At 42.8% G+C, this 25287-nt stretch overlaps 2 protein-coding genes across 7 annotated transcripts in view; one reads left to right on the forward strand and one right to left on the reverse strand.

Annotated features, from left to right (window-relative positions):
- The window catches only part of RNF25 (ring finger protein 25), a 533791-nt gene extending 516777 nt beyond the window's left edge, over positions 1-17014 (reverse strand). For 2 of the 6 annotated variants that reach the window (XM_069651601.1, XM_069651600.1), the window contains exon 1: positions 16936-17012. In XM_069651601.1, coding sequence (XP_069507702.1) covers positions 16936-16964 — 29 coding nt within the window. In that variant the 5' untranslated portion in view covers positions 16965-17012. Of the gene's footprint in view, positions 1-16853; positions 16909-16935 lie in introns of those variants that run through there. The other 4 variants (XM_069651598.1, XM_069651597.1, XM_069651596.1 and 1 more) reach the window with 4 other exon arrangements.
- A 546-nt stretch (positions 17015-17560) lies between these two features.
- Positions 17561-25287, forward strand: part of STK36 (serine/threonine kinase 36) — a 682518-nt gene continuing 674791 nt past the window's right edge. The window contains exon 1 of the mRNA XM_069651602.1: positions 17561-17967. Within this exon, the coding sequence (XP_069507703.1) occupies positions 17884-17967 (84 nt within the window). The 5' untranslated portion in view covers positions 17561-17883. The remainder of the gene's footprint in view (positions 17968-25287) is intronic.

Here is a 25287-nt window from a genome sequence, read left to right on the forward strand (position 1 = left end):
GCAGGTGCATCCATATTAAGATCTATCATAAGAGCAGCCAAGTGATTGATATATAAGCAAAAGAGTGCTGGTGCAAGTACACAGCCCTGTCCCAAAGAATTCTGTATATTCCCCACCCAGGCCAAAGCAAACTTGTGCATAGTTATACTTGTAGTCTTCAAATGGCACCTATTAAAGCCATCGGTGTAACATTTTTTATTTAATGTAGCCATAACATGGATCTAGGGACAGCATCGGAAGCGGAACGCAGATGCACAAGGATGAAAAAATACTGCTTCTTGACTTTCGTACATTTTTAATGCAGTAAAAATACATGAAAAATCTGGTCTACTCCACTGACACTACCTTTGAATCCCACTTGGAGGACCGAGATTTCTTTATTTTCAACCAGAATGCTCCCATAGATTTTCGCGCCAATATCTAAAAGGGCGATCGGCCAATAGTTGGAAGGATCATTCCAATTTCCCTTCTTGTATATCTGTACAATCTCGGCCCCTCTCCACGTATCTGGTATCTTGGTGCAAGAAGCTATGGTACATTTTCTATGCAAAATCAGAGCCCAAATACGTATATCCGATTTAAAAATTTCAGATGGACTGGTATCCAACCCTGGAGCTTCATTTGTTTTCTGAGCAACTATTGCCATCTCAACTTCTTATAAATCAGATCTCTAATTTGTATATGGTGGGAATCATTTTTAAATAACTATGCTATAGTATTCCCCTTAACTGTGTAAGGTTTGTTCTAGAGATTCCTGAAATGATTTTCCCACATATGCTTAGTGATACGTCCATCCAGGGGAAATAATTCATCAATTTCCCCTTTGCTTACCATTTGCCAGAAGGCCAGTGGCTCTCCAAATGTTTTGGACTACAACTTCCATTCGTCCCAGCCAGCATAAACCATGCTGTGGGATCAAGGGAGTGGTAGTCCACAACATCCTGGGAAGCTGCAGGTTCCAGACCCCTGCTCTCTATTGTGGCTTCCTTTGGTTTTCCACAATTTTTCGATTCATGGTCTCTTTTTTCATGTTCGCTACCTTTTTATTTTTGCTTCTTTAACCACTAATCTTACAGTAATTTCTTCCCTGGTTAGATTTTCAGGCAGAGACCAAAGCTGGTTTTAGGACTCTGCACTCTTTCATACCATCCAGACTGCCCCATGTGTTGCTTCTTGATCTCATTACACCTCCTTGTGAAAAAGGGGGACAGAGCGTTCCAAGATTCCATCCCATACAATCTTAGGGGAGTACTGAACATCATCTAAAAAAAGGTCCTCTATAAAGTGTATTAGATTTTTGTATGTCTGCATAAAATGTCCCCCAGATTACTCTCCTATTTGTAGACAAAGATACATTGCTTTTGTGTATGGGGTACATGGTAGAGTTCTCTTGGCCAAGCAGTAAGGACACTGAGTGGGTCATGATCACTCTCCAGGCGCTAGATGAACTATTCACTATTGTTAAAATCACTCAATATGTGAAGAATATTTTGATGTCCGATATGTAGGCTTAGCCGAACAGTCTTCAGGAAATGGCCCATTACACACACTATAGCCCTTTCATAGTAAAAACTGTATTAATTTAGGAGCATATTTTGTGCAGTTGACGTAAAGCTCACACACAGCAAGAGGAATATTCCAAAGCTCATCACATTCAATATACATTCATTTGTATTGCTTAACAATTTCTAATTGGATGTTAAATTCCCCTACAAGTATTATGTGAATGTATTTCTCTTGATTGCCATGCTTTATTTTCTCAAGTTCTTCCATCAAATCAATTAGTTTGACTACTGATATTTCTAATGGCCTTAAATAAATGTCAGCTATAATGCATACTGTAGGAGGATTTATTTGCCCATTTCAGAACCATATTATCAGGGGTATTAAAACCCAAAACTGAAAAAGGAACCTATTAAATCGCATTTCGCCCATATTATCAAACCACCACTGCGCCGACCTCTCACACGCTTACTGGCTGGAGTAAAATAACACAGATAGCCCTGTTTATTTGCTTTGTTAAAAGCCAGGTTTCTTGTAGGCAAACTGTTCATTTATTTATAAAATCCTGCAAGTCTAAATCATTCCACTTTCAGCTCACGCCCGCAATGTTCCAAGATAAAATATCAATGTTTGACTTTCTTGATTACCGTTGGGTGCTATCTGCAAGGGATATACACAGGGAGGCTGTGACATATTGGGGCAAGGTTCTCCAGTAAATCAATATCCTAGAGCCCATTTCCTTCTTCAACATAAGATCTGATAAATGGTGTAAATGACAAAGTGCCTCATTTGGATATTTAACACGGATGGTGGAATAAGACCTTGCCTCCACAGCCAAGATACCTTCTCAGAGTGTGCAATCTTTAAGGGTCAGTTTGATCGTATCAAAATTATATCTGTCTCTTCTTGTGATGCTATGCCACAAACTATATCTTCACAAATTTTTGATTTGCACCCTCTTTTGAATCTTAACCAGTGGCAGTATTTATTAATGAATGGTTATCTTCCCAAGATCCATTGCACAAATTTGGCACCTTGGTCATGAAAATTGAGCAATACCTATGGGACAGCAGTATTTATTAATGAATGGTTATCTTCCCAAGATCCATTGCACAAATTTGGCACCTTGGTCATGAAAATTGAGCAATACCTATCGGGCAGGCGATTTACTGGCAACACCCTTCTCAACTCTTTGCAAACCTCAACTCCTGGCCGTCCTTTGTGCCTACAGAAATGCTCCTTATTGGAGCTGGCTTTGAACTGGAGGGATGACACCAACTTCATTTCTGCTTTGTGTGGTGTAACCAATCCCTATTTGTTGTTCGAATTTCTCAGAGGTTTTACACTCAGATGTAGATTGAAGGTTACTTGTTCTCGCATGTTTGTGCTCAATTCTTCCAGAGCTTGGAACGTTACTCCCTAACCTAGTAGGGGGGGGGGGCTTGCTTATCAAGCAGCATTCACAGTCGGTTGTTGACGCACCGCTCCCGAGTAGCTATGGGAACCTAAACCACAACAGAAAATATTGGGTTATGTTTTGTAGGTCACCCTGACCTAACTGACGAGAAACATCCCAGACAGGATATGAAGTTTCTAAAGCTGGCAGCTCTAGGTTTATCAGCAAAACACCTTCTGAGTCCTACCCCACCCCCCTCCCCCCATCTGGTATAGGAGGATTGTTTAGTTTGTAATAGTGACTGAGCCCTTTGTCTAGATGAGATTCTAATTTAGCCCTGTTTATGTGCAAATCTCTCAATGTCTGGGCTGTTCCTTGAGTTTATGCACATCTTCCTGGGCATCAACCACTTTTTCAAGACTAATCATTTTGTCCTCTCTAGCTTTTCTATAAACAAGGACCAAACCAGCTTTAAATATATCCCATAGGACATCCAATGCCATCCCTGGTGTAGTCCTTTCAGAGAAGGATACAATGGCTTTGGACATACTGCCTCAAACTTCTGGTTCTCTGAGCAACGTGCCTTTCAAGTGACATGAAGTTGTCGATGCATATGCTCTGTGGCCTATGTAAGGAACTCATGGTGGCAACAGTAAAGACAGACACAAGTGATCACGGTTCAAAGGTGTTTATTAAACTGTATATGCGGGTTGGAAAAACACCGAATCTAAACCTAAATCTAAGATGGCAGCTACGACCATCAAATAATAATAAGGCAGTCCTAGTGGCATCTTGTCAAATAAAAGGGCCTATACTAAAATAAAACTATTGCCAGTCCTTACAACTAAATAGAAATGGGTGTGGGATAGGATTCACAGGAAAGAAGTGTTCACAAATAATAAGTCAGGATGTGGTAGTCGGGGTCTCCCTTCACCATGTTTTGAGTACAGGGCAAGGTGGGACTCCGGAGCACAGCACACGCTTGAGCTTTCCCAGCACATCACTACAGTTCCGCTCTCAGGTATCAGAACCTTCGGTGGTTAAGTCCTTTTTCTACAAAAAAGTCTCTTGCCTCCGAGGACTTGATCTGTTCCGAAAACAATAAACAAAAGTTCCTTTCCGCTTGCACGTTGGGTGATGCTTTTTCAACCCCGGATGCCCCTCTGCCGGGCTCAGACTATTCTATTCTGGAATATTAGCCTCCCTCCGTCGGGTTCACTATGGCTTTCCAAATCAACATCGTCCCCTTTTCATCGGCATCCCTCCGTCGTGTTCACTCTTGCCAACTTTTGCAAATCACACCGTGTGGGAACAGTTTGTGGCTGGTGAATAATATGGGGTGTTCCAATCCATCACAAACCTGGGAAAGTACTGCTCCTAACCCTGTAAGGGAGGCGTCTGTTGTAAGACAAATTATTTAGAGAAGTCGACTACCTTTAGGATCGGGTTATGGCACAGAGTCTGTTTCAAGGTGTTGTAGCATATCTCATCCTGGTCATTTCAATGAAGATTCTGGGGTTCGGCATTCTTAAGTTTATCTGTTAGCCGGGCTGTTTCATCCGAAAAACGTGGGGATAAACCTTTGGCAATATCCTACTATCCCGAGAAAAGCTCAGATCTCTTTTGGTCTTGGTTGTTGGTGTATCTAAGACAGCTTTTACCGTCTCATGTTGGGGCTGTATATTCCCATTCCCTACGAAGCAGCATAGGTATTTTACGGCTGACTGGGCCAATCTGCACTTAGCTGGATTTGCAGTTAGGCCAGTGTTTCTGAGGACTTTCATGATGGTATAAAGATGGAAGAGATAGTAGTACCAGGTATTACTATAAATGACAATATCGTCAATGTAAGCTCCACAGAAATCAAAGTAGGGTTGTAAAATGTGATCCACGAGGCACTGGAAAGTGGCTGGCGTACAGTGTAAGTCAAAAGGCAGGACTTTAAATTGAAATAGTCCTAGAGGCATTGAAAACGTGTTTTGTTTCCTTATTTGGCTCGTATACAGGGACTTGCCAATACCCTTTGGTTAAGTCTAGGGTAGCTAGAAAGGTGGCTTCTCCGAGTTTGTCAATTAGGTCATCAATGCGAGGCATGGTATATGCATCGAAGTTCGAGATGGCATTAACTTGACGGAAGTCTATGCATATTCGCAAGGAACTGTCAGTTTCAGTGACCAACACGATAGGAGAGGACTATGGGCTTATGTTTATTGAATTTAGATATATTTGTAGCCACAAGGCTTTATATATCACAAAACATGCATCATATACAAGTAATCATACAAAAAACTAAAATTACACAGTTCTTAAATACAAAAAGCAACTACACATTAAAATACATTATTCAATACATTTTAAAATTGCCACAATCTTTACATAAAATACGACATAAAATACGACAAGATGGTAAATTAGATTAATATCATTGCCTCTCATAAGACATCCATAATTCAGTAATATGAATCATGTCAATAGCATTATTAAAAGATTTAGTTCTTATCAGTAAAGCTTTCACATTTCATAATTAGGTGATAAAGTGACTCAAACATCATTCCCACATAAACGACATTTCCTCATTTCATGTGGAATATCTACAGTATCTCCTTTGGTAGCTAATGCTTCTGTCATATTAAATTTCATTAGAAGATATGTACAAAAAGTACTGGTACTAGGATATGCTTCAATGTATTTGGGAGGCGTTCTGCTTAAATACTCTTCGAGATATGGACCACTATTTTACTTTGAGGCAATATTAATTACATTTTGCTCATTCCAACAATCAAACACTTTCTTTTTTATATCTCTTTTTAGTGTGGCAATCATTAGCAAACCTGGAGAACACTCAGGCAACCATTTTCTATAAGTTCTCTGTAGTATGCCAAGGGTACCAACAAGCATCATGCCTTCTAAACGGAGATGCGCTTGCACATACGGTACAATAATCGTGTCATTTGCTAAAGTAACCGCCTTTTCATAGCTCAGTACACATTGGCATGTATAAGCACACCAAATACCTTCAATAGCAAACTCCAGATATAAATATTCAATACTAAGATTGCATGGTAACCGGAATAGCTTTCTGAAACTTTTTGACTCAAGTACTACCATGCGTTTAACAAAGGAGTGGCCCCATATTTCTGCTGCATACAGAATCATAGACCGTATTCTGGCCAAATATATATTTACAACAGAGATGGCACAATAGCCACCGTTTAAATATACTTAGTGCATTCGTAGACGCAATACACCGATTCTGCAGTGCGGACCAATGGGAATCCCATGTTAACTTCTCATCGACAATGATGCTGAGATATTTATATGATATTACTTGTTCCAAATTTATTTGATCTAGGTTCCACAAATATCTCTTTGGTCTTCGTTTTTTTGAGAAGACCATAATTTTGCTTTTATCTATATTAATGGTCAAACCATTTGTGGCAGAATAAGCCACCAACGAATCAAGCAGATGTTGGAGGCCAGCTGGAGTATAGTCCAATAACAACAGATCGTCCGCATAGGCAAGCCATCCAACAATTACACCATTTACTTTCACGGGATTGGCATTGGCTAGATTAACAGGCTTAAAGATGGCTCAATTACCTTGGCTTTCAACATTTTGTTGACTTCCTCAATCACTATCTGTTTACGGACTTCTGGGATTCGATACAGTTTTAAATGAACCACTTTACCTTTAGGTATTCCAATATAGTGGTATGTGCCTTTTACGCTTCCTGGTCTTTCTGAGAATACATCGGGAAATGAGACCACTACGTTTTTTAAATCTTCTTGTTGTTTTTGAATGGATAGATAGCTCGGAGGGATTCATTCAAAGTTATCCATCTCTACGGGAACCAGATAGGCTAGTACTTTGGCATTGGTGGCTGACTGGTTCTCTTTCCACTCTTTCAAGAGATTTATGCGATACAAATGGACCTTTTCTGTCCGGTTAGGCTACTTTATAAGTGCAGGGTCCCATTCGTTCTACTATCTCATAAGGCCTGTGCCATTTGGAGACAAGTTTGTTTTCTGAGGTGGGTAAGAGGACGAGTACTTTGTCCTATGGAGAATGATCTTAAATTCATCTTTTTGTCATAAGCAGATTTTTGTTGGCTCTGGCCCTTTTCCATATGCGTACAAACTAAGGTGATGGCTGAAAATCAGACTTGTGCAAAGAACCAGCCATATACCAAATTGAAATACATCCAGAGTGCACAAGTAACAGAGAATCAACATCTGGTGCAAACCAGGGATAGGATGATTTGGAGTATCTCAAGAGTACCCTTGTATCAGACAGAAAATGCACTGGGTCAAAGGAAAACCTCCTTTTCAAGAAGATCCAAGGACCAAGAGAAGCCAAAAGACCAGTCTAATGTAATTTAATGCAAATCAGGCTTATATATAGCACCCCTCTGCCATTTAATGGGTCTCAAAGCATGTGGCATGGTTACAAAAAAAGGTAGGAGGGCTGCAGTGGGCAAAGCCTAGGAGGACCAAAGCTGGCTGCTTCTTTTCAGAGATGACTGCAGTTTCCTTTTTGCTGCCGGTGTTAACTTCCTTGCAGTCCTGGGTTTCTTAGGGATCTATTGCATGACAGATTGGTGATTAACAACCGGGCAAAAATATATATAGAATCCTAAGTGTAGCACAAGAGGAGATCCCAAATCCTTCCCACTTCTGTCCTCGACAGGGTGCAGTGGCTCCGTAGTAAGATTCGCTGCACTGGCAGTGTGGCTGCACGAGGTGAGGAGCAGGGTGTTAGATGGGGAGGGCAGGCCAAACATAGGAAGCTTAGGGAGGGAGTGGGGTACACTGATCACATTTAGCTGGCGAGTACGGTTTTGGCTGTCTGTCTCTGATGGCAAAATTTGCCTGGGGAAAGCAGTGGATGACCTGGACAAGGGGCTAGCTCCCCTGCAACTAAAGTTGGGCGATTTGATTGTCTGCCATATGATGGTGGGGACCTCCCTGCAGACTGCAAGTTTTAGCTACATGGGGCTTGTTGGAAGCCAGCATGACAAGGCAGAGGTGGCGAGCCCTTCTCTAATTTTTGGCGATTCCTATTCCACCTGGGCATGAGAGGTCAACAAAATAGCAAACTAACTGAGAAAGACACCTCAGGAGTTCTTTCTATCCAGAGCGTGGTCACATAAAAAGAATGGGTGAAAAATCATTAGGGTGTAGGTAGCCACAGAGGAGAATTATATTACCTTGAGGGAGACAACGCTTCTCCCCTTTATAAACACTTTGCATACAAAGTTAAAATGGAGAACCAACAATTAAGAATTGGCACTAAAGGGCATGGCACGAAAGTTGGAATCTTTGGCTAGCATGGTTTTCTCAGTTGAAGGTGTATTGGGGAATCAATGAAGATGCCAACATGGAGCTGTTGGAGAATGCTAAGTGGGGTGCCCATTTGAGGATCTTGAAGAGCCTCTGCCGTTTTCCATCAGAGGAATTGTGGGTAATGTTGGCAAACCTGTTAGCAGAACTGCTGGGCGTGTGGTGGAATATAATAGTCTGAGGCATAAACAGGCAGATAGGTTGCCCTTAAAAGGTGCATTCTGGCACCAGAGGGAATGTGATGATACTTCTCACATTTAAGGTACTCCGAGATGTGATTTTGCAGGAAGCAATTAAAAGAAAGTCACTGTTCTTGGAAACAGATTAAGCCTTCCTGTAACTGGATTTAAGTCACATTTTACTTCAAGAAATTGGCCCTGGTTAAGATCAAAAGCAGTTGTCGAATGTAGGGATTTAGGCCACTGTAGGATACCCACTGTGCCTCAAGATTGATAAGAAGTGGAACTTCTACTTCACAAAACTACCGGCCACCAACTCTTCCCCCCTGGAGGGACGGGAGGATATGTTGGTTGAGTTTGCAGATCTGAGGTGTGCCCACATACTGTCTCAGATGGTAGGGGCTTCTTATTTGGCACCCTGGAACACATGTATGTTTGGGTGTATGTTTTTTTTCTATTTGGTAAACGGGGGCTAGGGAGATCAGAGTATTTTCTTTCCTTGGGGTTTAATATGGGAAAGGTTGATACGATGTCCCTCCCTTAGTTGTAGGATTTTGTTATTACTCTCAATTTGAAGAGCACGTCACCCACCTGCGAGTGGTATGATGGATTATCTTCTTACTATGTACTAAGCTCACTATGTACCAGGCGCAAATGGATATTAATAAATAGATGTGCTGGGGTGGTAGCCAGATACAAGGTGAGATCAGAGAATCCTTAGTTTATGATGCACGCAGGATGGAAGTACCCAGGCACTGACTGTCAGTATGATTCCAAGTGGATTGTGGGATGACACTGAATATGAATTTTATCCGGAAGAACGAACCCAGGATCAATAAATTGAAGTCAGCACTGCTTGATTGGGTCCGACCCCGGCGAAGGATGGGCGAATTATAGAGCTAAAAAAATTATTAAAAAAAATAAAGTGTGATCATTACAGCATGGGTTTAATGAAAAATCAGTAAACCAGTCACTAATGTGTGTGACAGTGAACGGTGTGTAAGGAAGAAAGATGGAACTGCGAGTCAGCTAATTGAAGTGGAGGGGGATTGGGAAAAGTGATTACTACAGTTTTAGGAATGTAATGCTGCACTGAACTGTTTTGAATTGCTGTGCCTCTGGCAAGAAAATAACCTGCTGTTGTCCATCCAGATGCAGGATTCTTACTGTTCCCTATTCCATTATATGACAAGGACAAAAGAAAACAACCGGATGAGATCATTTGCCTGTGCGTGTTCCTGGACTAAACCATTGTGCCTGGGTATGAGGCATGTTGGTGAGAGTGACAGCAGAGGGTCTGTTTCAGTTTTGTCCTGGTTTCGTGAGTTTGTTCTTTACACCAGATGATCTTTGGGATCATGTGTTACTTTTGGCTAGCCTTAGGGACTGTGTGAAAATTAATCAGATGAATCACAGTGGAACTAGTCTGGATCCGTCATGCCTGTTGGTTACAATTGGTCCACAGTGTATAGATTATGCCCGGTCTTCATGGGTGCTGTACAAGGATGTCATTTGCAGACCACCTAATAACATGGGTTCAGTGGATTTTATGAGGATAGGTGTTTTTTTGCATGCAGATGCCTCTGTGTGAGCTCCCAGGGCTTAGTTATTACACACACGAAGAATGATTCTCTCTGGCATTTCCAGTTTAAACTTGGCACTGCTCCTAAGGCTTTGTTACTGTATTGAAGCATTCTTGCTGGCTTGTAGAGAGTGGGTGGACAGCCTTGTGGTGGTTTCTGGGGTCCTGGCATCGAAAGCACAGTGGACAATAGGGTTATAAATTGGATCATATGTTTGACCAGGAGACAGTAGTGTGTTCAGAAGGTCACTGTGATATGTTCCATTCTTTGGCATCTCAGCAAGAGTTTAGCTGATGCATTGTGGACTCATTGTAGTCTGTTCAGTAAATGTTCAGGGATTCCCAGGTAGAGACTGTTGGCTTAGTCAAGTCTGGACAGAACTAGCACAATAACTGCTATGGCTCAGTGTGGGAAGAGAAGTATTGGCTTGATGTACCACACAGCTCACAGGTGAAAGAAAACTACTTTTTACCACGACTTTCCCCTTAACTGTGAGGGTACGGTCTATCACAAGTCAAGTTTTGACTGTTGCGGTCTCTGCGGTGGGATTCTTTGCATAAATTAAGGCCAAGGACTGGCGTGGAGCATCAGGTTGTAGCGCTGCCAATTATGATTTCGGTTAAATTGTAGTCTATTTTTCAACAAACATGAGTCAACATGCATTGATGGAGTGCTAAGATCTGGTTTGGTGTGGAGTTGACTACAAGGGTGTAGAATAATTGGGTATCATCTGCATGGCTGAAACATATAAGGCCCAAGTTAATATTGAGTTCCAAAAGTGGGGCTTTAGGGCCATGTAGATACAGAAGTGAAGTGGTGAAAGTCTGGATCCAACGGGTACCCCACAGGCGAGAATGCAGAGATGTTGTGTCAAGGGGGTCACATGCATGGCTTCTGTCCTATCCATGAGGAATTATTTGATGCAGAGTAGTACAGTTCCTTTCAATTCGAAGTCAGATTGGCAGAATTGTGCATTTTATGTTGAATGCAGCATAGCTCTCCATATGGAAAGTGCATTTGGCACGCAACAGCTTTGTTTTTACTGGAGTGAAGCAGATCGTGGCAAGTGTATATTCTGTGCCTTCATTAGTACAATTCAACATTGTGATTCGTGAAAGTGGTTGCTGGTTTCAGTTTATTCCAGGAATTGTTAACAGATGAAAATAAGGTTTTGTGTGGTGAAGAGTAGGTTGGAGATCGGTCAATAGCTACCAGGGTCTTTAATATTGCCGGATGGTTTTTTTAGTAGAAGCTTGAATTAAATGATTCCTAAAAAGGCAAAAGGGATGCCATATCCTAGAGATGAAGTGAGGAGCTGGAATAATGGAGTTAGTGGGCAATGATTTTGTACAAGGAAGAGGACATTCAAATTTTAACAGTCACATCATGTGAAAATAAAGGTCCATGGGTATACATGAACATAAATAAAAGTTCCTATGCAAGTAATGGTGGTAGACACAGGCTCACTGTATACCATCATGGATGTGACGACTTGTATTGAAGAACTAAAAGGCAAGTGTGAAGATTTGGAAAACACAAAAGTGAGAGCCACTGGATAAGGGAAAAGTCCCATCAATACTATTGGATACAAATGGGTGTCATGACCCGGCGAAATTGCCCCTTCTGGACCTCATGGTCATTGTCACGAAGGGCTTGTACTCCTTGTTCCTCCCAACATGGACGTACCAAGCTCAGTGCTACGCACTAGCTTTCATGTCGTGGCACGTACTATAAATTGGTCACACCCTTGAGGGTCCGCGCGTCTCAACGCTATCTTCGGTAGTGACCCGACTTGTGTTTACTCTCTACATTGGTTTCCTTTGATCCTCTTACTTCCTTCCTTGCCTTTTATCCTGTTCCTGGATTTCCCCCCCCCTACTTACTTGTTCATCGCTATCCTGGATACCCTGGAACCACTAACTTCCCGGAACTCTGAACGCGTCCTGCAACCTGACGAGGCTCGGGCGAGCCTATTCAAGACCCGAACCATCCACAGGAAGAGTCCTGCGGCCGAACAAGGGAGATCCCGATCACAGGTGAGACGGGGGGAGATTTACGACAATGGGACCATTTAAGTTTCGAAGGAAGAGAGACATATTGCAAACTATACGTCGCAGAAAATAGTTCACCAGTAGTGGGATGGTGGGAACAAGCGGCACTGCAGATAAAAATACTTCCTGGGGAGAGTGCTCCCATACTAAGCATATCAACAGAGTTGCGACACAAGTGCGAGATTAGCTAAGAGTTTTCCTCAAATATTCAATGACAATATAGGAATCTAAAAAGGTTTCAAGCACAGGATTGTAGTAAAGAAAGGAGCCAAACCAGTTGCGCATAAAGTTAGGAACATTCCAATAGGTACAAGAGACGCATTGCAAAAATAATTGATTACATTGTGCGAGCAGAATATTATTGAGCCAATTGAAAGTTCTGAATGGATTTCTCCTATAGTAATTGTGCGAAATCCTTATCGAATTGTCAGGTTGTGCGTTGATTTACAAGACTTAAATGCAAGTATATGGATTGATAGACATCCGCTACCCAACATTGGGGAAATGTTGACAGCTATGGCCGGCTAGATATTTTACAACCCTAGATCCATCATTGGCATACCATCAAGTAGTTTTAGATGAAGAATCAAAACATCTGACATCATTTGTTACACTATTGGGAGCCTTTAGATATAGGAGAATGCCTTTTGGCATCAACCGCAGCAGTGTTCCAAAGATTGATGTAACAACTATTCAGAGGTCTGGGGGGGGGGAGGGATTTATTATTTTCAGGACAACATTAATTGCAGCCCAGACACTGGAGGAACATAACGCCAAACTTTTAGGGGTATTACAGGTCTTACAGGAAAGAGGCCTCCCTCTAAAGATTGACAAGCGCAAACTCAAGATGAAAGAGGTAACATATTTAGGTCACATAATAAATTCGGAGGGGATCAACCCAAAGAAAAGTTTGGTGGACACTATTGCGAATATGCCAGTCCCATCAAACAAAGATCAGCTGCGCAGTTTTCTTGGTCTAACTGAATATTACTCAACGTTCATACCTGATTTCACAGACAAAACGATGCACATGAGAGAACTTCATCAGGTAAGATTTGTATGGTCAGATGAATGTAAATATGAATAGGAGTATATAAAAAGGATTATAAACAGCGCACCGACATTGAAATTGTTAAATAGTACATCCTGCAACAAAATTTCGGTGGATGCCGGCAACGTTGGTTTAGAACAAATTCAGGAAGGAAATATGGTATCAATCGCTTTTGCTTCAAGAGTATTGAAGGTTGCAGTGTGAAATTATTTCACTATAGAAAAAGAAGCGCTTGGAGTAATGTGGATTCTTGAACATTTCAGAAGCTTGATTTGGGGTCTCCCAGTACAACTAAGGACAGATCACAAAACTTTGATTCATATACTGAATTCCAAGAGTCCACATTTGGTATGACCCAGAATTTGGAGATGGATTTTGGATGCGATGCAATTTAATGTTAAAGTAGTGTATACGCCAGGCAAGTCTAACGTAGTAGCAGATTGTCTATCAAGATTGACCTGGGATGATAGTAGACAAATAAACCGTGATGAGATAGATACAGAATGCATTATTGTGCATATTGAATCAAGTAAAGGAAGAATGGATCAAGGTGTCTGCAGATGACAGAGCAGGGTTTATTGCGCCAGGCGATAAAGGAAGGATGGAAAAAAAATTGAAGGATTATGTATAAAAAAAAGGAGATATCAGAGGATGCCACATATTGGTCCAGGGGTGACCGCATTATTCCACCTGTGTCACTAAAAGAACAATTGATTTGGCACATGAAGGCCATTTAGGCAGAAACCTCACGAAGAAGAGGTTGAGGGAAAACTACTGGTGGCCGGGGATGTGGAGAGAAACAGAGGAGTTAGTGAAGAACAGTACAGTGTGTGCGGTGAGTGACAAGGATAAGAGAAGAAAGGTCACCACTACAACCAGTTGAGATTCCACACTTAGTATGGAACAAATCGGCCATTGATATCACAGGGCCATTTGAAACACTAGATGCTCAGAAGATATACATTATAGTATTAAACATAGAAATGGGTGGAATGGGGTATTATGGAAGGCACAGTTACCACAAAGAAAAGAGATTTTTGGAGGATGTGTTTAATAAAGAAGGGGACCGACAAGAGATATCTGACAATGGGGTTCAGTTCATGGCAGAAGAGATGCAGGTTTTTATGAAAGACAGAGCAATTACATAAAGTTACTTCGTTGTACCAACCAATGGCCAACAGATTGGTGGAGAGAATTAATGGCTTCATAAAAAGCATTATACAATTGGCTATAGCAAATTATTACCTTTAAAGGATACGTTAAAAGAAACGTTAAGTGCAGACAGAATGACCCCACATTCAGCTACAGAGGAAGAGCCTTTCACGATGATGAGAGGGAGAACAGCATCAAATAGGGTGCGACCAGCGTGGTTAATCTTAAAGAATCACAAGAGAATTGATATGGAGCAAGTTGTAAGGAAGGTGAAAGAGACAGATGAAGTATAAAGAATAATATGGTATAAACAAACATGTGAAAAAAGTCATTGAAGATAGGAGACTGCATTTGTGTGAGACAACCCAAGACGGTGTTGAAAGGATTATGCAGATTAGGAGAACCGCAAAGAGTGTTGAAAGCGTCAAAGAAATCAGTAGTATTGGAAGATGCAAAAAGATGGTCATGTGATGACATGGTGTTGTCAGAGAAGAGTATGGAAAAGAATGTGCTACAGCCACCATTGACTTATGATCAAGATAAAGTAAGAAATGGAAATCAAAGATTGAGTACATACATGGATACAGAGAAGACTAAGGATAGTAACTGTGGAAGAGTGATGTCATCTAGGAATAGAAGACTTTTGCAGAATTTCAAGAAAGACAATGCGCATTATTAAGACAAATAAGTCTGGAACATTCCTAAAAAGAGGACTGGAAAATGATCAATTGAAGTCCGTGGTCAATACAGAGTGGATCCTTTATTTATTCACATTAATATATATTTGCATTGATGCATCGCTTTGCACATTACCATGTATGCTGCTAGCAAATCTGCACTATGTCGTCTTGTCATACGAGCCTGTACTAATGTCGATTTTGTACTGATACATTATGCTGCTTATTACAAATTTTGCACTAGGCATTCTGTTGCTGTCCTCATGCTTGACTTAATCTTGACTCTGCACTATATTTGCTTCAGAGTTTTAAGAATGTTGTATGTTTTGATGTAAACTATGCATTATGCTGCCCTTTATCTTATATGCTGCCAGCAATGTTTTGCACTATGCACTTTATTGACTGTTCTGTCAGTTGGATACAGCAATTTTCAGTTGGTCAATACAATATTTGCTCAAGGCCTCCAATTGTATGAACATATGTGTGTTTTCCTAAAATTGTGTTACGGCATGCACCAAAGAAATGTGTTCCACTGTGCTCATATGTGCTGCCATTCTAATTATGGAGGTGATTAATGTACACTTCACCTATTTAATTATTTTATCTTGGAACTAAGTTAATGCTGTGGACATTTGTGGATTATCTGTTTAACACCATACCACTTCATGATTACTTACGGTTTTGCAGTGAGGCTATTAGAACAAAACACATGTGGGATTTCAGTAAGCAAACGCAGTGTCAACAAGCTAAATATGTTTTCTTTTGTTATGCTTTTAATTTATCTAGATGGCACCATTATTGTTTGTATGCCATTTTGCGTATGCTGTTCTATTGGACTGTTACCTCGTTCTTGTTACATGTTCTAAGATGTCTGCCGACCTGTTTGCACCAAGTCCCTCATCTAGTTGTTAGTAGCAGACATAGCAGTAGGACTTATGTTTGTCCTTTTATTACTGCAGTCTGCATTGTATCCTCACAAGTGAACAAGCGCAGAGTGGTGCGCGAAACGCGTCTTGTCTATCAGGGTGGCGTCGTGCCTCTGTTGATCTTTTGTCACAGACCTACTGAGAGACATGAAGTCTGTTTATTTTTTAAATAATAAAACAGCACTGAGTTGGATTTTCTTCATCTTTCTGACCCTTACCTGTGGACACACTATTGTTCGCCTGGACTGCGGTTTGTTTTTATATATATTTTTTTTTGTAACTTTTTTTGTAACTTTTTCTTTTTCTCTCCTCCCTGTTTATGCTCCCCCCTCAACCTGTTTAATGTGTTTACCTTGGTCTCCACTTTTTCAATTTTGTTTAATTATGGGGGGCGTATTATGATATGTATGTTACATCATGGTTGTGACTTGATACCGTTATAGAGCTCCCCATAGTTCGAGAACGGTGTCAAGTGTATTTCGCTCACCATCAAGGAGAATGCACCCACCTGGGACAATTAATCTGATTAATTCATTACCAGAGAAAAACACTACATTGGTCTTAGCTAGAGCTTTCCTATTTAGAGACTATACGTTTTACAGGACCACAGTTTAGGCACAGGATTGAAGAGGTCACTACTTGACACTTATTTTTTAAACATCCCTGAATACTAATTATTCTTCAATTCATTTTCAGACGAATATTAACAGCTGTGACCCTTAGCATCACACTCTGAAAACCAGCGTAAACCACCTACTTTTGGAAAGCCTTCCATGACAATAAAACGTGCCACTCCCCCATCCCTCCCACTGTGGGCTTATTTCTCATATTTTCCAAGGGGCTTGTAACGCACCTCGTTCTCCCACCATCTGAACAACCAACTGAGCTAAAAACTGTTATATCTTTCACATGGGCTCCTTTAGCTACCTAATCTCCAAATTCTTCACTCGGTCACCGTTGTCTCCGCCTAACCCAAGGTTGTACCAAGTACTCACATTCCCACCTGAATGATCCTTTAAAGTGACCCTGAACCATTATCCCTACTCCAGGACAGTCATTTTCGGCTTTTTAGCTCACCATAACTCGTCTTCTTCCTCTTCCGCCATCTTCCTCTTTTGCTCCGGAAATACTCCCAAGCCAGCAGGGAAAGTAGTTGCTGTGGAAACAGTGAAGGACGCGATCATCAGGGAGGGTCCTTCAGCCAAGGGGAAGTACTAAAAGGTGCCTGACAAAAATGTTCAGGCAGTTACGAGGAAGATAATAGCGAGATCTCTGACTCAGATTATCGACCGTACAGAACAAAATTAGGTGTTCTCTTTCTCCGGTGTAATATAGGACATTTCATGAATGTACTAAATAAATGTTGCTCAGTAGAACATTTTCAAAATACACATGGTATTAAGCCAATAAGATATACCTATCAAACAATCCGAATAAATGGATAACAGCTGTATGGTACAAGAGCGTATATTGTGTTGCGGTGCTATTTTTTGTGCTTTGGTCCTTCTACCGCCTGTCCGTCCGTTTAGTCCTACGTTTCTTTCAATATATTAACTCTTCCAATCAATCCCCGCGTATTATAACTGGGCCGCTGTACAGTTTACTTTCTCTGGGTGATCGTACAAGTAGCTGAGTATTTCTTTTATGTTTATATGTGACATAGAGACAGGCAACGTTTGGGTCAGCCAGAGAGGGTCCCGATAACCCGGAAATAAGGGAACTGTGTAAAGTTGAGCCAAAATTCAGTACCTTCTCTACTGTGTATACACACAGTGCGTCTGAGGTTGCCAACTCAACATAAACAATCGACTAGTCAAACATTGGGTGACAGCCCTGTGCCCGAACTCCATCGCACCCTTTCACCCACTTTTATCAAATGTATTGTGCTTGTTCTCTGCTAGCCCCCTTTCCGGTTAAGTTCACCTCTAACAATCTCAGCTGGCTGAACTCCTCTCCCGCCCGCAACGGCTGGGCGCTTGTCTGACTGGGCGCCGCTATCAGGCTGCGCTCCGCTGCCCAAAAGCCATGGAGCGGTACCAGGTTCTAGAGATGGTGGGAGAAGGTTCCTTCGGAAGAGTTTACAAAGGGCGCAGGAAACAGAGCGGGCAGGTGAGGGGCCTTGGGACTCGGGAGGGAGCGTCTGGACAAGTGTCTCGGAGAGGTCAATACACCCTGCAGTACAGCACACTTGAAACATACTTTACTGCCTTTGTAGTGTCTTGTATCTCCCATAAATGAAGCACAGCTCTTCCTCTGTGTTTACCGGGAAGTCTTCCATCCTGCACCCCGCAGAGAACGGGGAGAGGTATTTTCGTGCAACGTGTAGCCATAGAAACATAGTTCTGCCTTTACAGGGTCTTGTATTTCCTCGAGAATGAGGCATATTCTTCCTCTGTTTTCATCAGGAAGTCTTCCTCCCACCGCCCAGAGAGTGGGGAAATAAGGCTTCCGGTTGTCTTTGTATTCGGGGCAGTACAGGGGAAAATGCTTATTATTAGCCGTCACGTCTCCCATGTAACATTTCACAGAGTCTGACCGTTTTTAGGTTCCTGATTTTTGTTTTTCTCTCGTGTTGACAAGTCTCTTCTACTTTGTAATTCCTAGGTCTAAACACCGTCCACTCCCCACCATTCTTCGAGACTGGGTGATCTGATCCCCAGAGTTTCCCCCTGTAGTTACCTGTAGATCCATTGCTGGCAATGGCCCTCCCTCCCCTGTTATTTTCTCCCTGCCCACTTTTTTTTCTGCTTCTCTCACTGTGTTCTTCCCTCTATGATTTTAAAGCGCTCCATTGTATCCCGAAGCTAGGTCTGCACTGTATGTGAATTTATATTATTATACCAGTATTTATAAAGTCAAATATGGGTCCTTCCATGACAACAGATTACAGTTCATATCTTCACTTTGCAAGCACAAGTGTGTAAAACAATGAGAGTTCTTTCCTGAACTGTAGAAGTGATGGGGCAAGTCTGATGTTGACTGGTAAGAGGGGCCTGAGTCTTGAGGTATAGACGGAGAAGGCCTGTCTTCTGGTTCTATTCTAACTGCACCGGTGGAGTTCAAGTCTGCACATGTCCTTATTTCTGGTGGCGCCCAGGCCTCTGGAAATGCTGAGTTTCTCAGTGAGGTAGCTGTGAATGTTAGGGTGACAGCCTTATAGATGATGCAACAGGATTTGAATATTGATAGGCTTGCAGAGGGAGCCAGTGTAGTTTGATGAGGATCAGACTGATTTGGTAGAATTTGCAGAGTCCTTGGATTAGTCATGCTGCAGCATGCAGGATATATCTCGGGTGCCAGGATAGTCGCCAGAAGGCTTTCCAAAAGGTCATTTCCACCATCTAGGTGGGAGAGGACCAAGGCTTGGATGTCGGATCTGAAATTGTTTTCTGGGAAGAAGGGCTGGGTTTTCCACAGGAGAGAAAGTTAGTATCAATATGTTTGTATCTTCCTTGCTGTGTGTCTTTTGAAGGTGAGGCGACTGCAGATTTCGATTCCAAGGGACTTGGCGTAGGTAGCCATCTGTGGTGTGAAGTCTTTGTGGGTTATAGCAGAGAGCCAGGCCTGGATGTTAGGGTGTTTGGCGTTGTTGGTCAGCAGTAGGAATTCAGTCTTGGAGGGTTTGAGCTTCAGGTAAGCACTGAACATCCACAACTGGATTAATGTGAGGCAGGCCTTTATTCTGTGAATGTCTTCGATGGAGGATATTTTGAGGTAGATCTGTGTATTGGTGGCTGTTGTGTGGAGCGAGGATGGTGCTGAGCGTTTTATAAAGATTGGGTTGACATGCTACAGGATGGATCCTTGTGTGACTTCACCAGTGATTGGTAAAGTTGGTGATCTGGAGGAAACCATTTGTATGAATTGTTGGCGATTAGCAAGGTAGCATTTGAACCAGCTGAGGATGATCTTGCTGATTCCCCCGCATGTGACGAAGTAGATTTCCGGTGAATGTCTGGTGGTCTACTGTGTCAAATTCTGCTGAGACGTCAAGGAGTACCAGGAGGTAAGGGTGGCCATTGTCGAGGATTTTAAGGGTATCGTTGATCATTTTCTGTGCTGCATCTGGGTATGAAGTCTGATTGGTAGGACTGAAGGAAGTTATTTGCTTCAGTGTGTTGCAGGAGTTGTGTGGCTACTGCTTTCATAAGGAATTTACCTAGGAAGGGAAGAATTGTGATGAGGCAGTAGTTGCTGAGGTTGTCAAGAGTCCAGTGTTGGTTTCTTGTGAAGCAGGAGGATTTGTCTGGTCTTGAGGGTCGAGGGGTAATTGCCTTGAGTTGGAGAACTGTTATTGTTGAGGACAAAGTTGAGTATTACTTGGTTTATAAGAGTGCAGAATGGTTGCTGATGCTACTGTTAACAATGCCCCCCGTAGAAGGGTCTATCCAAACCTTAGCGTACCATGAGATTGATACGCGTTACATTTCCATTAGGATGTAAATTCTTCATTCTTTTTTGCACTCGTTTTTTTCCATAGGTGTGTAATATATAAAATATATATATTTATTTGACACATAATTGCATTGACGTATAGTGACTAACGGGCTATTAAAAACCCTCTGTATATGTATGGAAAATCACAGGAAGTATCCAGAAATTGGGACATCCATCACTTCTTAGATTTCAAATAGATACTAAAACTACTACAAAGCTAAAGTGTGTTTAGGGGCGGAGGGGTTGGGGTTAACTTTAGACACATTTACAATATGCCTTTTTGAAATTAAAAGGTAGCACCACAACTAAACCTAGTCATTCTGTCGCCAAAGGAAAGTGCAGAGCAATGTTCCAGGTAAGTAGCTTTACTTAATGTACTTTCCCACATAGTTACACAGAGCGCAATGCAATAGTCAATGGCGGAGTGTTGGCAGAGTGTGGCAGCCAGCAGGAGACTCTGAGATTCTAACGGTATCTGGAATTTGTATGTGCAGCAGCAGTAACACTAACATTGCAGTGTTTATACAGTGGCTTCTATCTGAAGGTGGGACTAATCTGCTAAAACCCCCACTCGCGTCACAGAGTGTTGGCAGAGGGTGCTTTCGGTGCCATGGAGCAACAACCGCTGCTCAATTCGAAGCTCCTTCCACGAACATGCAGCCAAGTGAAGACGCTGCTCCAGGAAGGACTACGCAATGCCGTGGAAGCTGGAGTTTGGGAAGGACTTGCAACCCAACATTAATCAATATCTTTCATTCTGAAAGATTGGAAAGGTACTGTTTCCCATCCTCCACAAAAACACGCCCCCCACGATGTCCCCCCGGCCCACCTCGCGCATGTCCCTAGTAGTGCTCACAACAAACTCTCCCTCCCGCATGACACAATAATTCAGAATGACAACACAGTGGCAGGGGAGGTGGAGGGTTGCTGCGTTACCACGCTGCCCACACAGATCGGTAGCAGAAACACTTGTAGAGTATCCGCGCAAGCCTCATCCTTGGAGATAGATGAGGAGTGCTACAACAAACTATCTTTTTCCGACAAAACAGTAGGCTCACCTAAAGAAACAGAAGCCTCCTCTACCTTAAACGATGTAAATTTACCAGGGCAGAAACGCGATTTTAACGGTAAAGCCCTGACGACTCCACCACATGAGCAGACTATGACTCACTCTCTGAGCATAACACGACAAGGCTCAGAATGTTAAGTTAAATCAAAGTGCAGGAACACAGGAATTCTACCTCATACAAGTGAACTGGCCCTTGCACGTTAAAAAAAACAGAGCGCTTTGCAAACAAAACAGCGCTCCAAATCATTTTCTGAGGCTAAGTCCCCCAGATGGCATTTTAAACCAAAATAAACTAGCACCTGAATAGCAACACTATTAGATGCAACAAATGCACAAAAACCAACTGTTACATCAGAAAATGTGGAAAACTCATGGCATGATCTCTCAGATGCTTACCTTTTGGTAGCATCTGGGTGCTCCAGGATTGACAAGTGAGAAAAGACAGTCCATGCTTGTGCTTGTCTCGCCAGAGAACGTCCTGTCTTTAACAGAAGATGAACAATGGGGAGCACCAGCGCATTCAGCAATTCAAAGTATCAGTTACATAACAGATTCATCTGCAAACTTAAACCCCACAACATCAAATAGCTTATGTGTGAGAGGAGCGTCCACACATGGGGAAACTGAACTGAACCCAAGAGAGTCTGAGCCGCCAAAAAAGAACAGCAAAGTAAATGGGACATCGGAAAATCAGAAGCGGCAAAATCGCAAGCGGCAAACTGGAGAGATAAGCAAACCCAGTACATTGACTAATGAAGAACGTACCTTGTCACTCAGAAGTCAAATAACTGTGCATAAGAGTCTGCACCCCATTCCACTCTTTGCTTGAACTGACATTTGATAAAAGGACAACATGGTTGCCTTTTTTTTTTTTCTTTTTTTTTTTTTTTGGGTGAAATGTGATAGAGACTTCCACTCATGTTGCGGTATTGAGCTCACTCTGGGGGGATGTTCTTGGGGGCACATTAGTTATTTTGATGTTTACTCTACGAGGGGACTGTGAGGTAATGGTCTCCACTGGTGGTTCGGTCCAGGGAGAGTGAAGCTAACTCGGCCCGATCGGACGCCACCAAACTCAGGTAGTGGGAGGGAAGGGGGTGAGGGGTCGGAGGACTGGGGCGCGTGTTGAATCAAATGTAAACTTAAGAACTATGAGCAGTGCAACGATCATGTGGTTGTTTCGATACCAATGAAGTGAGTTACAACGGTCAGAAAATATGGATGGTCCTAGATCCCGTCGTTATGATGACCGCTGAATGATATTGCAGGGGTGCCATAAGGGTGGGTACGTTAAATGTCAAAGGTCTTAATTCACCAACAAAAAGATCACTTGTCTACAGAGAATTTCGCAGATCAAAAATTGACATCCTTCTATTGCAGGAGACTAAATATATGAAAGGAGAGGAGAGGGTGGTCCTGGGGAGGCGTTCCGGGATGGAATTTTGGGGCTCGGGACCGTTGGGGGGTGGGGGGGAAGTGGGAATCCTCGATAGGAAGGGGTTGGACTTCAAGATCACAAAGGTCTGGTCAGATGTGGAGGGTCGTGCCCTACTGGTTGCGGGGACCATTGGGAATGTATCCACTACGATTGCCACGATTTATTCCCCCAATGTAGGGCAAGTTAGATTTCTCTCCAAAACAATTCCCAAGATTGTTAGAATCAACAGGTCATGTCATCCTTGGGGGAGATTTTAATATATGGGCAGATCCCACACTTGATTGGAAACCTGGTAATCAAGAAACGCGCGTAAAACTTGGAGGAGATCACGCACAATTCAGGTCATTGATGGAACTCTATGGACTGACTAATGTGTGAAGACAAATGCACCCTACAGAGAAAGCTTACACCTTTTTTTTCAGCCCCACACAACACCCTCACCCGCATCGACCACCTCTATTTCTCAAGGGACTTATTCGGTACGACCTCACACTCAGAAATCACAGCAATCACATGGTCTGATCATGAAATGGTGATTGCTGACATGGTATGGGAGTCCTTGCCAGTTAGAGGTAGGAATTGGAGATGCAATGAAAACCTATGGAAAGACCCTGTATTTAAACTGGAAATGGAAACGGAGATCGCCGAATACTTTCGATTGAATGATACTGGGGAGGTTTCTAGACAAGGGGTCTGGGATGCGGGCAAGGCGACCTGGAGGGGAATCCTTATAAGGGAGGGAGCCAAAAAGAAAAGAGAGAAGGCTTTGATCGAAAACAGACTCCGCAAGGAAATCACCCAACTAGAAAATGAGGCGAGGGACGGGGATGTGCTAAACCATGAAAAAGCCTGCCAAGCGCGGACAAAAAGAGAGGAGCTCCGTCACCTGGAACATGATAAAATAACTCGCAAACTCCTCTTCCTTAAACAAAAGTTTTATGAGAAAGGGGACAAGGCGGATGTGTTGCTGGCGGCCAGGCTGCGAGCACAAAAGGCAGAACGCAGAGTGCAGGAAATAGTTGATGGAGGCCCCAACACCCTGATAACTAGCACCACCATTCCCAAAGCCTTTGCAGACTTTTATGAAGCTCTGTACACCCCAGAGACGGTACCGGATTAGTCCGGTATTCGCTCCTACTTGTCTGACATCGATATGCCCAAACTGTTGCCCACTGAATCAGAGGCCCTAGACACCCCCATAACTGAGGAGGAGATCCAGGCGGCCATAAAACGATTAACACTGGGTAAATCCCCGGGCGAAGATGTGTACACTGCAGGTTTTTACAAGACATTTGCCACCCAGCTTACACCCTTCCTAGCGGACTTATTTAATGAAATCCTAGAGACCGGGAAACCTCCAGACTTATTCGTTAAAGCACTCATAACTGTCATCCCGAAAGAGGGGAGAGACCCCAAAAAATGTGGATCATATCGCCCCATTTCCCTGATCAATCTAGACGCGAAGATATACACAAGGGTCCTGGCTGCTAGAATTGAGTCATTCATGCCCCGCCTCATCCACCCCGACCAAGTTGGCTTTATATTGGGCCGCCAGGGTGCAGACACCATGCGTAAGACCCTGCACCTGATACATGCCTCTCACAACCTGGATACTGATCCTTCATTATTTTCCATCGATGCAGAAAAAGCGTTCGATAGGGTTGACTGGGACTTCCTGATGGGAGTCCTTCGCAAGATTGGTATGGGCCCTAAACTTAGGAAGGGAATCCAGGCAGTTTACTTGAGGCCCACAGCTTCAGTATTTGTAAATGGGACATGTTCTAGGTGGTTCCGATTGAAGCAAGGAACCCGACAGGGATGTCCATTATCGGCCATCTTGTTTGCCCTATCGCTTGCACCCCTGGCGCATAAAATACGATTGTATCCCAGCATAGAAGGGATACACCTGGGTCACACTGAACACAAACTGGCATTATATGCTGACGATATACTCCTTTATGTGGTCAATCCCCCCAGATCCATCCTACGAGTTAAATCTCTCCTTGAGGAATATGGCCAGTTATCAGGGTTTAAGGTCAATCGATCTAGATCCATACTGTTCCCCCTCCAGGGCACACCAGAGGCGAATGAAACAAAATATTCCTCCCTTGGATTGACGTTAGAACATGACGCTATGCAATATTTGGGGATTCAAATTACGAAACGAATAGACACCCTATACGAGGCAAATTTCCCAAAACTCCTTGCGAGATTCCATGCAGACCTAGCCAGGTGGGACAAACTAACCATCTCGTGGCTTGTCAGACTTAATGCTATAGACACGCCTCCCGAGGTTCCTCTATCCCTTTCAGATGCTCCCCATTAAAATTCCGGAACAATACTTCGCCGAGGTCCTAAAAGCAACCCTAAAGTTTTTGTGGCAGGGGAAGAAAGCCAGAATCGCCTACCGCATATTGACACTGCCCAAAGACAAAGGAGGGTTAGGCCTTCCCGATCTTAAGTAGTACTATGTTGTGGCTCAACT

The sequence above is a fragment of the Ambystoma mexicanum genome, chromosome 3p (assembly GCF_040938575.1).
Source record: "Ambystoma mexicanum isolate Mex_15411 chromosome 3p, UKY_AmexF1_1, whole genome shotgun sequence".
Lineage (NCBI taxonomy): Eukaryota > Metazoa > Chordata > Amphibia > Caudata > Ambystomatidae > Ambystoma > Ambystoma mexicanum.